The sequence below is a fragment of the Callospermophilus lateralis genome, chromosome 11, assembly GCF_048772815.1.
Source record: "Callospermophilus lateralis isolate mCalLat2 chromosome 11, mCalLat2.hap1, whole genome shotgun sequence".
In the NCBI taxonomy this organism is placed as follows: domain Eukaryota; kingdom Metazoa; phylum Chordata; class Mammalia; order Rodentia; family Sciuridae; genus Callospermophilus; species Callospermophilus lateralis.
In genome coordinates, this window is record NC_135315.1 from 20,318,829 (window position 1) to 20,336,006 (window position 17,178).

General features: G+C 48.1%; 1 protein-coding gene across 7 annotated transcripts in view; it reads right to left on the reverse strand.

Moving 5' to 3' along the window:
• The window catches only part of Odad4 (outer dynein arm docking complex subunit 4), a 35,081-nt gene that overhangs the window by 1,014 nt on the left and 16,889 nt on the right, over window positions 1–17,178 (reverse strand). For 6 of the 7 annotated variants that reach the window (XM_076869618.2, XM_076869619.2, XM_076869616.2 and 3 more), the window contains 6 exons: window positions 15,184–15,408; window positions 14,784–14,991; window positions 10,247–10,333; window positions 7,998–8,194; window positions 5,171–5,271; window positions 1,715–1,790 (listed from right to left, as the gene is read on the reverse strand). In XM_076869618.2, the coding sequence (XP_076725733.2) occupies window positions 1,715–1,790; window positions 5,171–5,271; window positions 7,998–8,194; window positions 10,247–10,333; window positions 14,784–14,991; window positions 15,184–15,408 (894 nt within the window). Of the gene's footprint in view, window positions 1–1,714; window positions 1,791–5,170; window positions 5,272–7,997; window positions 8,195–10,246; window positions 10,334–14,783; window positions 14,992–15,183; window positions 15,409–17,178 lie in introns of those variants that run through there. The other variant, XM_076869623.2, reaches the window with a different exon arrangement.

A 17,178-nucleotide genomic window follows, 5' to 3' on the forward strand; every position in this document is an offset into this window, starting at 1 on the left:
AGGTGCTGGGAAATGACAGCAGATTCTTTTCTCCACTATCCTCCTTCAGCCATATTCTCTTTGTCTCTGGGAAGTGTGTGTGTGTGTGTGTGTGTGTATATATATATATATATATTTTTTTTTTTTTTTTTTTTGGACTGGGAATTGAACCAGGGGTGCTTTAGGGTAGTTTACTCCTGAGCTACATCCCCAGCCCTTTTTAATTTTGAGATAGGATCTCGTTAAATTGTTTAGGGCATCGTAAATTGCTGAAGCTGCCTTTGAACCTGCACTTCTCCTGCCTCAGCCTCCCGAGCCTCTGGGATTACAGGTGGGTGCCACCACTCCAGGAACATATTTATCATTTGTTAAGAGGGTTCCTGTAAAAATATGAAAAGGCTGCCAGCAGCAGGATCAGCTAGAGAGCTACTGTTTTATGACCAAAGGGATTCTCACTCCTTGTTTTTAACAGTTATAGAGAAAAGTCACCAATCCCCTCCTGAATCCTTCATTCTCTTTCTGGAAGTTGCTGGGTTCCCAGCCACAGGACTGAGCTCTCTGCCATTGGAGGTGAAAAGATAAGCAATGCTGCCACCTGCTGTTCTGAGAAGAAAGTGCCAGGAGTGCCCTTGGCCACAGTGTCTTCAGCAGGAGGGCCCCAAAAGACACTTTCCCTAGTGCGCAGCCTGCAGAAGGGTGGAAGGGCTGCTTGGAGCATCTGCCATTTCCCATCTGCCCCTTCTCTTTTCACATCTATCACTCCTGTGGCTTCTTAGAGCAGCTCTGAGGGCTGCTGAGGGGATTCAGCTGCCACGTGGCAGGCACCAGATAACAGAGCTGTCACGTGGCTGTTCTGGTGTCTAGAAACCTCTTGCTGCTATGACCTGGAGGAACAGAAAGGATGGATCCTTGGAGCCTGGAGGGTGTTAGCCAAGAATCTGCCCTGGACTCTGTCCTCCTGGACCACCGCCCCCACCCTCCACTGCAATATGGCTGAGGTAAGGGGCACACTCCACAGACGGAAGCAGACAGGCCATCTGTCACCAGAAACAGTGTGGAGCCATGGTAAAAGCACAGGTTCCAAAGTCAAGACTGAAAGCCACTGTGGATTTTTAACCCCACTGCCTCTGTGTCCTCATCTATAAAATTAAGCTAAATATACTTTTTTGGCAGTGTTTTGGGAAGGCCAGGGAGTCAGTGCATACAGAGCCCTTAGAAGAAGGGCTGGCCCAGGGAAGGCCCTGAATGGATGGAGACCAGCTGCTACTCTCAGCCCAGTTCCTCTGGACGTGCCCATCCTCTGCCTCCCTTCCCTCACTCCTTCCCTGTGGGCAAGGGCAGCCTGGAGACAGAGGGTCACAGAGGGTCACAGACAGCCACTCCCTGAAGCCTTCTGAGAAACAGTGCTGTCAGGCCCCGCTGTTAAGCAAAACAGTGGCCTCTGCACTCCAGCCTCGCAGGAGCCCCTTTGCCTGGAAGTGCCACCACGCACAGAAGCAAGAGCACACAGCAGAGGGGCCTCTGAGCGCTGACAGGATGGGTGCAGAGCCCCACCCACAGTGGGCCCAACCCTCCCCCGCCCTCTGCTAGGGAAAGGCTGTGGCTGCGGAATCAGAAGGCCCTGTGGACAGTGCCACCCTGGCTGGGGGAGCTGCTGGAAAGTGCGGCCAGGACTGCTGGGAGACAAGACCCGGGGGGACACTGGAGTTGCCCTTTGGGGGTTCCGGAGACACACCTTTGTCTTTGAGCATCTCCCTGTAGTTAGTTTTCTTCAGTTCTTCCACGATGCCCTTGTTAGCATCATCCAAGGCCTGTGGAGAGCAGAGGGGCTGGTGAAGGCTCTGAACCCCTGTTTGCCATCTGCATCTTTTCCTTTCCCTTCCCAAGCCTGGGGACTGGAAGGCAGGGCTCAGGCGAAACCCCGCCACCCTGGGTTTCCTTCTGCACCCGGGTTAGTGCATGAGAAACACGCGGCTGGAAGTCAGTCCAATTCATTCCTCCTGGGCTTAGGCATGTAATTGGGAGTTCGGTTGGTCTGCTAACTTCTACCCTTTTACCTAATGCCACTCTTGGCTTCACTCAATGTCCAAAGATAACCCAAGCCTCTGAGCACTCAGCGAGGCAGCCAGCCGAGGAGGGGACGAAGGGCTGAGGCTTCAAAAGGGACTTCCAGGACATGTGCAGTTTCCTTAGCTCAAGTTCAATTCTCAGGGCTCAGCCTGTGTGCTTTCTCTCTATATATTTGTTTTGGAAGTGCTGGAGATGTCACCAGGAACTGAAGCATGCTAGGAAAGTGCTCTACCCCTGATCCAGACCCCCAGCCCAGTTTTTTTTTTTTAAAATGGAGGTCTTGGAGGTCTCAAGATCTCCCTATGTTTGTTGCCCAAGCTGGTCTGGAATTCCCGGGCTCAAATGATCTTCCTGCCTCAGTTTTCTGAGTAGCTGAGAGCACAAGCTCTTGCCACTGTGCCCTGCCTGTGCATCTTTGGCCTGCCTCCTCTCAGGGTCCCAGTGGTCTGCCCTGTAAGTTCCTGCCCGGAGATGCCAATCCAGGTGGGTGAGGGATCAGGTTCCTGGTCCCACGGGAAGTTGCTAAGAGCCAAGTAACTCCCTTCAAATTACTGCCTAGCCTTCAAGGTGACCTCAAATCCTCTCGCTGGGAAAGCCTCCAGCCTGCCTCAGGGGACACTGGGCTCTCACTCGGAATTCCCCTGGTTCCTCATGGTGCTGGTCACACCAGGGTCACAAACCCTGGTTTTGTGATTTTGGGGTTTCTTTGCACCTCACCCACCCCATACTGGGGACTGAACCCAGGGTGCTGTACCACTGAGCGACATCCTCAGTCCTTTTGATTTATTTTTTAAATTAGTTTTTCAATATTTTAAAAATATTTTTTAGTTGTCAATGGATCTTTTATTTATTTATATGCAGTGCTGAGAATTGAATCAGCGCTCACACATTGCTAGGCAAGCACTGTACCACTGAGCCACAACCCCAACCCCCTCCTTTTGATTTTTTAAATACTCAGACAGGGTCTCACTAAGTTGCTTAGGGCCTTGCTAAGTTGCTGAGGCTGGCCTCATACTTGTGATCCTCCTGCTTCAGCCTCCTGAGTCACTGGGATTGCAGGTGTGCGCCACTGCACCCAACTTGTGCTTTTGTTTGAATCTTCCTGCTGACACAGTTTCTTGTGAGCCAAGAGCATAGCCAGACACCTTTGGGCTTGACAACCAATACTGAATACTGCTTAGTAAGTATTTTCTGACTTGAATGCCATGCTGTCTGCTTGCAGGCTGTTCACGCAGAAGAGAATTAAGCAGGAGGGACCCTGCATGTGAATTGTGAAGCAGAGGAGCGTGTGGCAGGGCTTAGTGACCTGGGTGCTCTTCTCCCAGAGGTCAGAGTTACAGGCAGGATGTGTACTACAGCTGTCCCTCAACAGAAGGACAATGATGTGTTGCCCTGGGGTGTGTGGGAACAGGGGACAGCCTGGGACCCGTGGGGCCTGTTGGGAATGATTTCTTGCCAATAGCACAACTGGCCTAACTAGCCTCTCACAAGACCCAGTGCGTCAGGTCACTTCTCTGTCATCCCTGCCTTCCAGTCCAGCTGGCAGGCTGTCCCCACCCTGCTGCCTTCGTGACCCCTACAGCCCCTGAATCCAGGCCCAGCGTCTCCTCTGCTGGCCTGAGGAAACCCCCAGTTTCCTCCAGCTTTACTTCAGGCCCACAGGCTGTCACATCCTCAGTGTTCTTTCCTGTTGGCCTGTGCCCTTATCTTTGCCTGGAATGTTCTAAACTCTCCTTCACTTGGCTAACTTCAACCTCAGGTTTCAGCTTGGATGTCCCTTCAGGTGGCCTGACCAACCCCTGCCATCCAGAGGCAGCCATGAGGCCCTGCTCCAAACAGAAGTGTTAGGGTCCCTGCTCCTTTCCCAAGGTCCTGCTGCTGAGGGTGGCTAAGAGCTGCTTCATGAGTAGGTCAGGACAATTCTAATAGAGTGATATGGACTTTCACAGGGACATAGTGGGCTGGGGAAGGGAGACGTCACCTCACCCAGACCAAGGGGGTCAGAGAAGGCCTCCTGATGGGACATGTAAGCTGAAACCCAAGGTTGAGTGGAAGTTAGCCAAGTGAAGGTGAGTTTAGAACATTCCAGGCAAAGATAAGAGCACAGGCCACGAGGCACAGGAGAACCTGCTCAGGAAAAGCAGGGGCTGGTTTGGGCTGAAGCTGAAATGCAAGGGGTGGGGTGGGGACTGGCCTGCTTGGACAGCGCAAGAGCCACAGGGTGGGGAGAGGCCACCAGGGGCTCTTCCACCTCCCAGAGAAAAGCCAGGAACCTTCTCCCAGACACTGAGAACCAACAAAGGGTTGAAACAGGAAAAAGAGGAATTCACACTGTACTTCCTGTTGTCTCTTGGATGAGGGGGCAATTTTCAAACTGCAAGTCCTAAAATCAGTTTAATAGGTCTCAGGCATTAGATGGAATAAAATGGAAAGCCAGATATGATAGCACGTGCCTACAGTTTGGGCTACTCAGGAGGCTGAGGCACAAGGCTTGCTTGAGTGCAGGAAGTCGATGTAAGGTTGGATCACAGAGTGTGCATCCCCCCCCCTCTCTCTCTCTCTCTCTCTCTCTCTCTCTCTCTCTCGAGAGAGAGAGAGAGAGAGAGAGAGAGAGAGAGAGCCTCACACATGCTACATGCTAGACAAGTGCTCTCCCACTGAGCTACATCCTCAGCCTTTTTTACACTTGATTTTGAGACAGGGTCTTGCTAAGTTGTTGAGGATGGCCTTGAACTTGGATCCCCCAGCCTCAGCCTTTTGAGTAGCTGGGATCTAGGCAGGCGTCACTGTGCCCAGATTGCCCCTGTCTCTTTAAAAATAAAAGACAATATGAAATATCAATGCACATCGTACATAGGGGAGGTAAAAATGTTCTGTAAAACTTTTTCTGTTTTTTTTTGTTTGTTTGTTTGTTTGTTTCAAATGATGCACGTGAGGTTGCTGAGGGGTTTCAGGGTAGGGACAATGCACAGTGGCAGCCACACTGCAGAGTCATTAGCCTGCCTAGCAAGGGCCTATGGGCGGTGGATAATAAGCAGCTATAAGCGGCCAGCTGAAAAGGCTGAGGGGAGCCCCAGCCCCACTGCCCACTCCCAAGGCCCAGCTGGGGACAAAGGCTCACGCTGATGATGGCCTGCTGTGCCTCGTTGTTATGGACCAGCTTCGCTCTCTCCAGGGCCTTCTCAAAATTGTTCACAGCCGACTCCAAGTCTCGCAGCTTCACTGGAAAGCAGGGGAGGCACAGCACAGGGAGATTGTGATACTTATGTCGCAAGAAGGAGGCCTGGCCTGCCTGGCCACACCCAGGGCCTGAGAAGCCTGAGTGGGCTAGATGGAGTCAGCCCCAGGGCATGGGCAGCACCACTGAGGTGCCCAGGCCCATCTCACCCGTGAGGACTGGAACTGACAGGCCTGAGCCTTGGAATCTACCTTTCAGAGGGGTCAGTGAGGGAAGTGGTTTCAGGGTAGGCACAATGCACACATCATGTGTCTCCAGGGTGGTGGACACAACCCCATCCTGTTTCATCTTTAGATTTGTCTAGAAGAGGAAATCCATACTTTTAAAATGGTCAAGTTTTTCCACACTCTGCCCAAACCAGTGGGTGCAGTGGCCCATGACTGTATCCCGGTTACCAGGACAGACAAGGCAGGAAGATCACAAGGTCCAGGCCAGCCTCAGCAACTTAGGAGACCTTATCACACAATTAGAAATGAAAAGGGCTGGGAGCTGGGCGTGAGGGCACACACCTGTAGTTCCAGTGGCTCTGGAGGCTGAGGCAGGAGGATCAAAAGTTCAAAGCCAGCCTCAGCAACTTAATGAGGCCCTAAGCAACTTAGTGAGACCCTGTCTCTAAAATACAAAAAAGAGCTGGGGATGTGGCTCAGTGCCCCTGAGTTCAATCCCAGGTATTCCTCACCCCACCCCCCAAGAAAAAGAACTTCAGTTCAGGGAGAAAGGAAAAGCACTAACCAGACAGGGTCTGGTCCAGTTCTTCACGCAGATGCTTCCCCTCCCCATTAATGGGAATGGAACACAGGATCATTTTACTATTGAGTTACATCCCCTGTCCCCAGCCTTTTATTTATTTATTTTTTAATTTTTTTTTTAAGAGAGAGTGAGAGAGGAGAGAGAGAGAGAGAGAGAGAGAGAGAGAGAGAGAGAATTTTTAATATTTATTTTTTAATTATTGGCGGATACAACATCTTTGTTTGTATGTGGTGCTGAGGATCGAACCCGGGCCGCACGCATGCCAGGCGAGCGCGCTACCACTTGAGCCACATGCCCAGCCCCTATTTTTTAAATTTGAAACAGGGTCTCACTAAGTTGCTGAGGCTGGTTTTGAACTTGCAATCCTCCTGCCTCGGCCTCCTGAGTAGTGGGGATTATAGACAAACATCGCTGCTTTCTTTATAACTGTGCACACTCAAGATTCACCCCTTCCCAAGTACTGCTTTGGGATTCATGGAGGAAGGAGGACCTGTGTCCATAAGTCAAATTTTATTTATTTATTTTTTTAAAGAGAGAAGAGAGAGAGAGAGAGAGAGAGAGAGAGAGAGAGAGAGAGAGAGAGAGAATTTTTTATTTTTCAGTTCTCGGCAGACACAACATCTTTGTTTGTATGTGGTGCTGAGGATCGAACCCGGGCCGCACTCATGCCAGGTGAGCGCGCTACCGCTTGAGCCACATCCCCAGCCCCTTAAGTCAAATTTTAAAAGGAGATCCAAATGTAATTCTGAAAATATGCAGAGTCACAGTAAGTGAGGTCAAATATATATTTTTTTCAAATACACATTAGAGATGGAGAATCAGTATTCATTCAGAGACAGTGGTACATTCCTGTAAACCCAGCTACTCAGGAGGCTGAGGTAGGAGGATTGTAAGTGTGAGGCCAGCCTGGGCAACTTAGTGGAACCCTGTCTCACCATAAAAATATAAAAAAGGCCTGGGGATGTTAAGCACCCCTGGGTTCAATCCCTAAAAAAAAAAAAAAAAAAAAGCTTGAGGGGCTGGGGTTGTGGCTCAGTGGTAGAGTGCTCGCCTAGCATGTGTGAGGAGCTGGGTTCGATCCTCAGCACCACATAAGAATAAACAAACAAACAAACAAACAAATAAATGGTATTGTGTCCATCTACAACTAAAAAAAAAAAAAAAAAAAAGCTTGAGTAAAAGATACCTAGCAAGCAAGAGTCGGTGGCTTAATACATGGACACTATTACCATGGTTTGGATGTGGTTTAAATGTCCCCCCCACAAAAAAAATTAATATGTTAGGAGCCCAGTCCCAGTGTGGTGATGTGGGAGCTTAAAGAGGTGAGGCTTAGGGTAAGGTCACTGGGAACCCTACCCCAGAGGGATTAAGGCAGTTCTCAGGCAACTAACTATTTGTTAGTTTTCTTGAGAAAGTTGTTATAAACCCTTGAGTATGGCGTCCCCCAGTCCTGTGACTTCCTGTTTGGCAACATGATTGCTTGTCCAGTATGTGCTTCTGCCGCTGCAATATGCCATGAAATGATAGTCAAGTAAGAAGCCCTCACCAGGGGCTGGGGCTGTAGCTCAGTGGAGAGCACTTCCCTAGCATGTGTGAGGCACTGGATTCCATCCTCAGCACCACATAAAAATAAATAAATAAAATAAAGGTATTGTGTCTATCTACAACTATAAAAAAAAAAGAAGAAGAAGAAGCCCTCACCAGAGCCCAGCCAATGCCAGTGTCAGGACCTCAAATCTTCAAAACTATAAGCTAAAAATACCTCTTTTCTTTATAGAGTAGCCTGTCTTAGGTAATTTGTTGTAGTAATGTAAAACTGACTAATAATTTGAGGATGGCATGATGCTATGTTGATCTGCAGCTCCTTGCTCTTGAGGTATCCCTAATCAAACTTTGCTTAAACCAAGCCAGCCTGAGGGTGACAGCTGGGCCTGAAGGCTGTTCATCTCTGAGCTGTTACCTTGTGCTTGTGCCACCAAAACGCTGGCGTTCAGCTGCCACTCAATGTCCCCTTCTTCCTCGGCACACTGCTGAGACTTCTCACCATAATTCTGAGCCTGCCAGGCCTGGTCCAACTCCAAGTAACAGCGGCCAATCTCATGGAACAACCAGGTCTTCTCCAGGGTAGTTTTAGCCAGAGGGATCTTCTCTTCCCACCTGGTGACATGAAAAACCAGGGTCAGCTTCTTTCCTTAAAATTCTGCTATCAGCCACAGGAGACCAAGGCTTCCTGCTAGGTGACAGAATAAGACTCATTCTTAACCTTCAGCCCAGGTGTGCAGCTAATTAGCATTAACATATTTCAAAACTACTAAACTATTTTGGTAATATCAATGGGATGGGAGGGGCTGGGGTTGTGGCTCAGTGGTGGGGTGCTTGCCTCACATGTGTGAGGCCCTGGGTTCAATTCTCAGCACCACAAATAAATAAATTAACAAGATAAAGGTTCATCAACACTAAAAAATATTTAAAAAAAAAAAATCAATGAGATCAAATTTGGCACAACCCTGGAAAATAATGTTTAAAAGTAGCATGTGAGCTAGGCCCACACATGTAATCCCAGCAACTCAGGAGGATCACAAATTCAAGTCCAGCCTCAGCAACTTGGCAAGACCATGCTCAAAACAAAAAAAAAAAATAAATAAAAATAGCTAGAGATGCAGCTTAGTGGTAAAGCAGCCTCAGTTCAAACCCAGTACCAATAAATAAATGAATAAATGAAGACAGCACTTGAAATAACATCAAAATAATGTTTAAGAATTTTAAGTACCTATGAGAGAAAAATTGGCACAGAAAAAAGACCAGCATGAAAAACAAAAATACCAAGTACTGGTCTTTGGGTGGTGGGTCTAATATTTTCTTCTACTTTTCTCTGTTTTCCAAATTAATATTTAATATTTTAAATTTGTTTAATAAACTGTTTTATTAAATATTAATTTAATTATTAATATTTAATAAAACAGTTTATTACAACAAGATACTAATGGGTGGGTAAACACTGATCCTCCTCTTTCAGCCACAGACACCAAAGGCCATCAGGGGACTGAATCCTGTGGAAAGAAGGTAACTGGTAAACAAGTCTTTGGATCAAGCAACAGGGGCCTGAAGGCCTACTTCTCTCCAGGAAGGGTGGGTGAGCCCAGGAAGCAGGTTCTCCCAGGTCTGGGCCTCCCTCAAGGCTCTCTAGGACTACACGCTAGCCCCTGCCCCAGAAGCTAACTAGCCCCAGGGCTGGACATCAGAGTTTGGCAGTCAGGCCACCTGGGGAGTTCAGATACTGTCCTCAGTGAGCCCACAGGACCACACAGTCACACAACAACCTCAGAGGAAGTTTCAAGGGTCGCTTTGTCCACTGTTTCTGAACTGCCCAAAGGTAAGAATCACCTGGAGTGTGGTTAAAAAAGAATCTCTGAAGCCATGCATGGTGCCAGACACCTGTAATCCCGTGACTCAGGAGGTTGAGGCAGGAGGATTGCAAGTTCAAGGCCAGACTCAGCAACTTAGGGAGACTCTGACTCAAAATAAAAAATAAAAAAGGCTGAGGATGTGGCTCAGTGGTAAAGTACCCCTGGGTTCAATCCCCAGTACAGAAAAAAAAAAGAAAAAAAAAAAAATTCTGAGCCTCAACCCTGACTTGTAGAATGAGAATTTTCAGCAAAGAAGTCAAGCAACTCTCAAATTTTGGGGTACTGGGAACTGAACCCAGGGATGTGTATTACTAAGCTAAATATCCAGCCTTTTTAATTTTTGAGAGAGAGTCTCTCACTAGGTTGCTTAGGGTCTCACTAAATCACTAAGGCTGGCCTTAAATTTGTGATCCTCCTGCCTCAACCTCCTGGGCCACTTGAATTACAGGTGTGCACCACCAAACCTGGTGCCCAGTACTCTTAGACCTAACAAGTACTCCAGGTGATTCTGATCACTAGGAAACTGTGAGAAAATGCTGATTCTATTCCATAAATTCTATGAATCTAACGGAGGAGGCTCAGAGCTTTAAATGGTAGAGCACCTGCTTTGCACATGCAAAGCTGTGGCTTTGATCCCCCCCTGACAAAAAGATTGGCTTGCCAATCAGTAGTCACCTAGCAGAGCCAGGAGCCAACCCCCATCCCTCTTCTGAAGTCTCCTTGCCTGACATTCTGGCCCCAGGCTAGAATCCCCACGTGAGGGCAGGAAGTCCGAGCCCTGGTGTGGGGACTGATCACTCACGTGTCAATGGCTTGCTGGAATTTCCCAACTCTGGCAAAAACCCTGCCAATGTTGTCAAGGGCTCTTGATTTTGCATCAGGAAGGTCACTGTGGGGAAGAAGCAAAACAAGCTGTTGGAGAGAGATGAGCTGTAACAGGCACCACAAAACAGAAAAAAAGGCAAAAGCAGGGCCCTGGCCTCGGGGACTCAGGGTTCCAGGTGGAGACTCTGATGGCCTTTATCAGCACTTTCCTGGAGGGTCATCAAACAATAACTTTCAGAGATCCCCTCTGATCCAGCAATTTCCCTTCTAGAAATTTACTTCAAGAAAACAGTGTGACAAGATCATTCATTAAAGTGATGATTATTTTGGAAACAATCTAAATGTCATCCACGATCTAACAATGGCAATTTTTAGTGATAAAACAAAGTCCGTGATATACTTAGTTAAAAAGTCAGATTACTGGAGCATAGACTTTGTATGTCGTCCCACTGTGTTGAAAAACAGTGCAGCTTGGGGCTGGGGCTCAGTGGTAGAGAACCCAGTGTGAGGCACAGGGTTCGATTCTCAGCATCGCATAAAAATAAATAAATAAAACAAAGGTCCATCAACATCTAAAAAAAAAATAATAATAATGCAGCTGGAAGCATTTGCTGTGCTCTGAGGGTGCAGCAAGGGAACAGGATGCAAAATGCATCCTCCCCTCCACCTCTGCAGGGAACACAGCACTGGGATTTTTGTGTGTGTGTGTGCTGGGGAATCAAACCCAAGGCCTTATGCATGCAAGGCAAGCACTCTAGCAACTGTGTTATATCCCCAGCCCAGCACTGTGATTTTGACCCACTGAAATTGATTTAATCCACAGAACTGTAAGAGAATAGATGTGTGCTGTTTTAAGTTATCAGAAAAAAAAAAAAAAAGTGGACTCTTTTTTTGGTACTGGGAATTGAACTCAGGGGTATTTTACCACTGAGCCACATCCCAAGCCTCTTTTTATATTTTAGAGACAAGGTTTTGCTGAGTTGCTTAGGGCTAAGTTGCTGGCTTTGAACTCACAATCCTCCTGCCTCAGTCTCTGAGCTGCTGGGATTACGGGTGTAAACCACTGTGCCTGGCTCTCATTCTTTTTTTTTTTTTTTTAACACAGAAATAATGGCTTTTGCTTTGAAAATCCTGTGCATGTGTATATACACATTAGCATGTAGGTAAGCACAAGAAAAGGGACCAGAAGGACACTTTCTAAGGAGACCCAAGGGAAATGAGCAGAAGGGTGGGGGGGACTTTCAAGCTTTACCCTCAGTACCACCCAGTTCCCAAACAAGCCAACGTGGTAGTGCTTGTGTAAAACCTACTCCCTCCTGGGCCTCAGCAGCTGCAGGCTGGCCCGCTCAGTATGACATTGGCTCTCCATGAGTCCTGGCTCCCAGCCCAGCCACGCTATCTGCGGTTCCCTAAACCGCCCATTCTCTCTGCCTAGGGCGCCCTTCTCCTTCCCCTGATAACCCACCTGTCTTCTCTGAGGTTCCCCACCCACAGTGCTCCTGCCTGCCCCTCTCCTTGGCCCCTCAGCACCTCTGCTTGGTCTCCCCTCCCCGAGCAAGTACTGTGTAATGGGATGATGCACAAACACGCTGTCATATACGAATTTATCCCTGATATTAATATGGAATGAGAACTCACAGCTATGAGAAGGCAAGCAACCAAACCTACAAGCTTCGTGGAAACAAATGAGAGCTGGGTAGCAGAAGCTACCTGGACAGTAAGGGGCTCATCAGGAAGGGGCCGATTAGAATGGGGTACAGAGAACGCACTTGTAAGACCAGTGCTTCTGGGTGAGGCCGGTTCCTGGATATTAGAGGAAAGAGCATTGTTAAGGAATACCTCTGTTTACTTAGTCACTTGCACACACTTGCTAGGTGCCTATTATGTAGCCCCTTCCAAGGTCCAAAGTCTAAGAGGGCCAAGTGTGAACAGGGAGGGAGGGAGGAACCAGAAGCCTCCTGGGCTTCTTCCCTGGGGGAGTGAGAGGCTCTTGGGTTAGGGAACCTCAGAACAAGAAGTTTGGGAAAAAGACAACGGGTTCTTATTTGGCCATATTCATCTGGGACATCCAAAGGGAAATGCCTTGGAGTCAGTGGACAGGCAGGTCTTGGCTTGGCCAAGTCGGGCAAGAAGTAAAGATCTGAGTCACTAGTGAATGGTAGCTGGTTGGATCCAAGGAACCATCTACACACATCTTATTTAATCCTCACGACCCCTGTCAGTTGGCATCATCATGCCTTCCTGAAAGATGAGGAAACTGAGGAGATTGCTTAAGATCCACACAGCTTTATGTAGCAGAGCCAGGAATCAAAGACACATCTGTCTCCAACCCTGGGGGTCCCTTCTTCACACTTCTGGAATGGCCAATACAGGACATCTCTCAAGGTCCTGGTTCATCTCTAGTACTGCAGGAAAAAGAAAGGAGGGGAGGGAGACATGAGAATGGACCCCATCTGGGGCCAAGGAAAGAGGGGAAGGATGGAGGCCCAACCTTCAGGGAGACTGGAGCCCCCTGGAGGGCTGTTCTAGGAGGACCCTGCAGGAGTGCGTTTGGGGCTGGGGATGTGGCTCAAGCGGTAGCGCGCTCGCCTGGCATGCGTGCGGCCCGGGTTCGATCCTCAGCACCACATACAAACAAAGATGTTGTGTCCACCGAAAACTAAAAAATAAATATTAAAATTCTCTCTCTCTCTCTCTCTCTCTCTCTCTCCCTCCCTCTCTCTCTCTCTCTCTCTCTCTCAAAAAAAAAAAAGGAGTGAGTTTGGAGAGAGCCTGGGGGCCAACCACGGCAAAGAGAGACCATTCACTGCCTGCTTCTCATCAGGGAAGGATTGCTGATAGACAAAGGGCAGATCTTTGGAGATCTGTGGGAGCAGCAGCAGCAAGGCTGGGAGATGAGTGAAAACGGGTTCTGGGAGACCAAGAGGGACCCAGAACTGTGGGGAAAGGAGGAACTGGACAGTAGAGTGGACAAGGACTCCAAGGGTTAGAACTAGGATGCTCACAAAGGGAGGACCCTCCTACCAAGCCCTCAGCTCATATCGGGGAGAGTTGATGGTGTAATTATCAAGGCCAGACAGATCCTCTTCCCAGGCTTTGCTTTGATTAGCAGTGTTGGGATGGAATCCAGGCCCCTGCAGATGCGAGGCGAGTGCTCTGCCACTGAGCCACACCCCAGCCCTATGAGGGACCCAAAGTTTTGACATGTGCTTTCACATTCATCCTCCCTTCCACACTAGGGTAGGGGCTATCATTGTCCATTTAAAGGGCCCACAGCTGGGTGGCACAGATGCCAAAGCCGGAGCTCCCTGACTCTCAGTCAGCAGCATGGCTTGCAGGGCCCTGCTTGGCCCCACCCCTGCCCACATCCTCCAGCCTCCCCTTGCCCCCTTCTTGCCCTGGCAACACTCTGTGCCTTCCAGCCTCAAGTTTCCTCCTGCCTCAGGCCTTGTGCAGGCGGTGTGAGCACCCAATGCCCAGGCAAGTCCTCCTGGAAGGTATTTCTCAAAGGGCTGGACCCCGTGCTTTCACTTTATGACACTTATCACAATTGCAATTAAGTGGCTATGTGACTTTTTGTTTGACATCTGCAAGGAATGACCCCAGAAATGACCCTTTGGTCTGGTCATCTCTGTGTTCCCAAGGTTAGCAGTCCTTGGCATCTCTGAATCTTAATGCATGCTTGCTGAGATGATATAAGGATAAAATTACCGGGCTGGGGATGTGGCTCAAGCGGTAGTGCGTGCGCCTGGCATGCGTGCGGCCTGGGTTCGATCCTCAGCACCATATACAGAGATGTTGTGTCCGCCAAAAACTAAAAAAACTAAATAAATAAATAAATATTTTTAAAAAATAATAAAATTACCTATAAAAGGCAGACCACTGCGAACTTTGGGGATTCTTTCTTTCTTTCTTTTTGTGGTACCGGGATGGAACCTAGAAGCATTCTATCACTGAGTGACATCATCAGACCTATTTATTCTTTTTTATTTTTGGGGGGGCAATTTTTTAATACTTATTTTTTTTTTTTTTTTTAGTTTTTTGGCGGACACAACATCTTTGTTTGTTTGTATGTGGTGCTGAGGATCGAACCCGGGCCGCACGCATGCCAGGTGAGCGCGCTACCGCTTGAGCCTCATCCCGCCCCCTATTTATTCTTTATTCTGCGACAGGGCTTCGCTGAGTCGCCCACACTGGCCTCAGACTTGTGCTTTTCCTCCCTTGGTCTCTTGCCACTGAGAGTATAGGCTGGAGCCACCAAGCCTGGCCCTAGCTTTTTGGAATTTTGAACCATCATCATACTCCTCTTGATGAGAAAAGGCAAACAGTCTAGGTTTGTCCCCTTACCCTTGGTCCTGGGCAGGTGGCACCTACCTCTGTGGGAATCTACCTTAGGCATGGAAGGCAGAAAACGGAAGCAAAGCCACCAGCAACCCTGGCAAAGGCTGGAACAGTGTCCCCGACCCCACTCCTCGGTAGTGGAGTCTCCCCTTGGCCACCTGGAAGGCACTCACTACTCCTTGGCGATCTCCAGGTCCTTTCTGTGGCTCTGCAGGGCTGCTCCCATCTGCCCCAGCTCAATCTGGGCGTTCCCGATGCAGCTGTACAAGTTCCCAAGCAGTTCGTCCTTGTTAGGCACCTCTTCTTTATTCCATTCCAGCACCTTCTTCAGCACTTTCTCAGCTTTTTGAAGACTCCCTTCGACACTGCCACTGGTCAGCACTGGGAAGAGAAGCGGGTGACATGGAGGCAAGGGTAGTCTCCTCAAGGCTCATGGGGTGACTCCTCTGGTCCACTCCCCCCAGTGTCCATCCACAGCTCAGTGGAGTCAGGGGCTCAGCTATTATGCTGTTCCCGCCTCATTTGGCAAGAGAGCAGAGGCGCCTGCCCCACCCCTCTGAGAATACTACCCACACATGTCGATGTCCTCCAGGCTCTTGAGGATGTAACGGGCCGTCTGTGATGGGTGACGTTTGCGGTCACACAGCCACTTCTCTTGCATTAGCTTCCGGTCCCGCTCCCTGGCATAGATTGGCTTCTGCTGCCTCCAGAAGTTGCTGCGGGTGTCCAGGTAGTTGATGCCCGTCATGATGAGGTCTTCCACAGTCAAGCCGCCCTTGATGGTGCCTTTGATGAGGTCTGTGGGGAAGGGGTGCAAGGTGACACCGGAGAGGACAAGTATTTAAGGGGATGGCCTCATCGAGGCTTGGGGCCCTGCTGAGGGGCCCTCTGTGAGGAGCTCTGCCTGCACCTGCAGGAACAATGACCAAAGGGAGAGCACATGGTGACAGAGTGGATCTAGCCAGGCCAGGATGAGGCCAGGGTCCCCCCTTTTGGACTTTCCCTTGGCATAGACCTTTGTGGCAATATGCAAGGAGATAGCATAAGGAGCAGGTGGGAAACACACTAAGAAGCCTCAATTTTCAGGGATCCCCACTTTCAAGATGTATCCTCAGAGAAGAAAGTGTCTAGGACTCCTGAAGTTCAGGAAATAATGCCTAGAGTTAATAAATGGGATCTTTGCACAGCAAAGGAAACAATTAGGAATACAGAATGGTTGTTCAGGGCATCCTTAAGTTGCTGAGGCTGGTTTTGAACTCAAAAGCCCCCTGCCTCAGCCTCCTGAGCTGCTCGCTGGAATTATAGACGTGTGCCACTGTGCCTGACTCGTTAGCTATTCTTCTGACAGAGGCTTATATCTAGAATACAGAAAGAACTCAAAAAACTTAACAGCAAAACCCCCAAATCACCCAATTAATAAATGGGCAAATGAATTAAACAGACACTTCTCAAAAGAAGAAATATGAATGGCCAACAAAAATATGAAAAGAAGATTCAACGTCATTAGCTATTAGGGAAATGCAAATCACAAAGACACTGAGATGTCATCTCACCCCCGTCAGAATGGCAGCCATCAAGAATATCAACAAAAAAGCCTGGCACTTCGGCACAGGCCTGTACTCCCAGGGGCTCAGGAGGCTGAGGCAGGACGATTGCAAATTCAAAGCCACTTAGCAAGGTCCTCAGCAATTTATCAAAGCCCTAAACAACTTATCAAGACCCTATCTCAAAATATAACCAATGCAACTGATACTGCAGAATGTGATCAAGGTTAAAAAAAAAAAAAAAAAAAAAAAAAGACCCTATCTCAAAATAAAAAATAATAAGGACTGGGGATGTGACTCAGTGGTTAAGCCACGCTTGGGTTTAATTCCTGGTTAATAATAATAATAATTAATAATAATAATAATAGGGGCTGGGATTGTGGCTTAGCAGTAGAGCGCTCACCTAGCATGTGTGAGGCCCTGGGTTAGATCCTCAGCACCACATAAAAATAAACAAACAAAATAAAGGTATTGTGTACAACTAAAAAATGAATATTTAAAAGTAATAATAATAATAATAATAATAATAATAATAAGTGCCGGAGAGAATGTAAAGAAAAAGGAACTCTTGTACAGTGTTGATGGGACTGTAAATTAGTACAACTACTGTGGAAATTAGTTCCTCAAAAGATAGGGCATGGAACCACCAGATGACCTGCTATACCACTCCTTGGTATTTCTCCTAATAATTTAAAGTCCTCATACTGTAGTGACACATACAAGCCCATGGATATAGAAACACAACCCACAATAGCCAAAATATGGAACCAGCCTCCATCAACAGGTGAATGGATAAAGAAAATGTGGTATATAAACACAATGGAGTTTTATTCACCCATAAAGAAAATAAAACTATGTCATTTGCAGGAAAATGGATGAAACTTGAGACCATCCATTTTCTATGGATGCTCCCTCCTCAGAGTTTGGCAAAACAATCCAAACTCACAAGGTCAAAGGTCATAAGAAAGGTGTGTGGGGGGCGGATCTCATGAAAATCAAAGGGAGATCAATAGAGGAAAGGGAC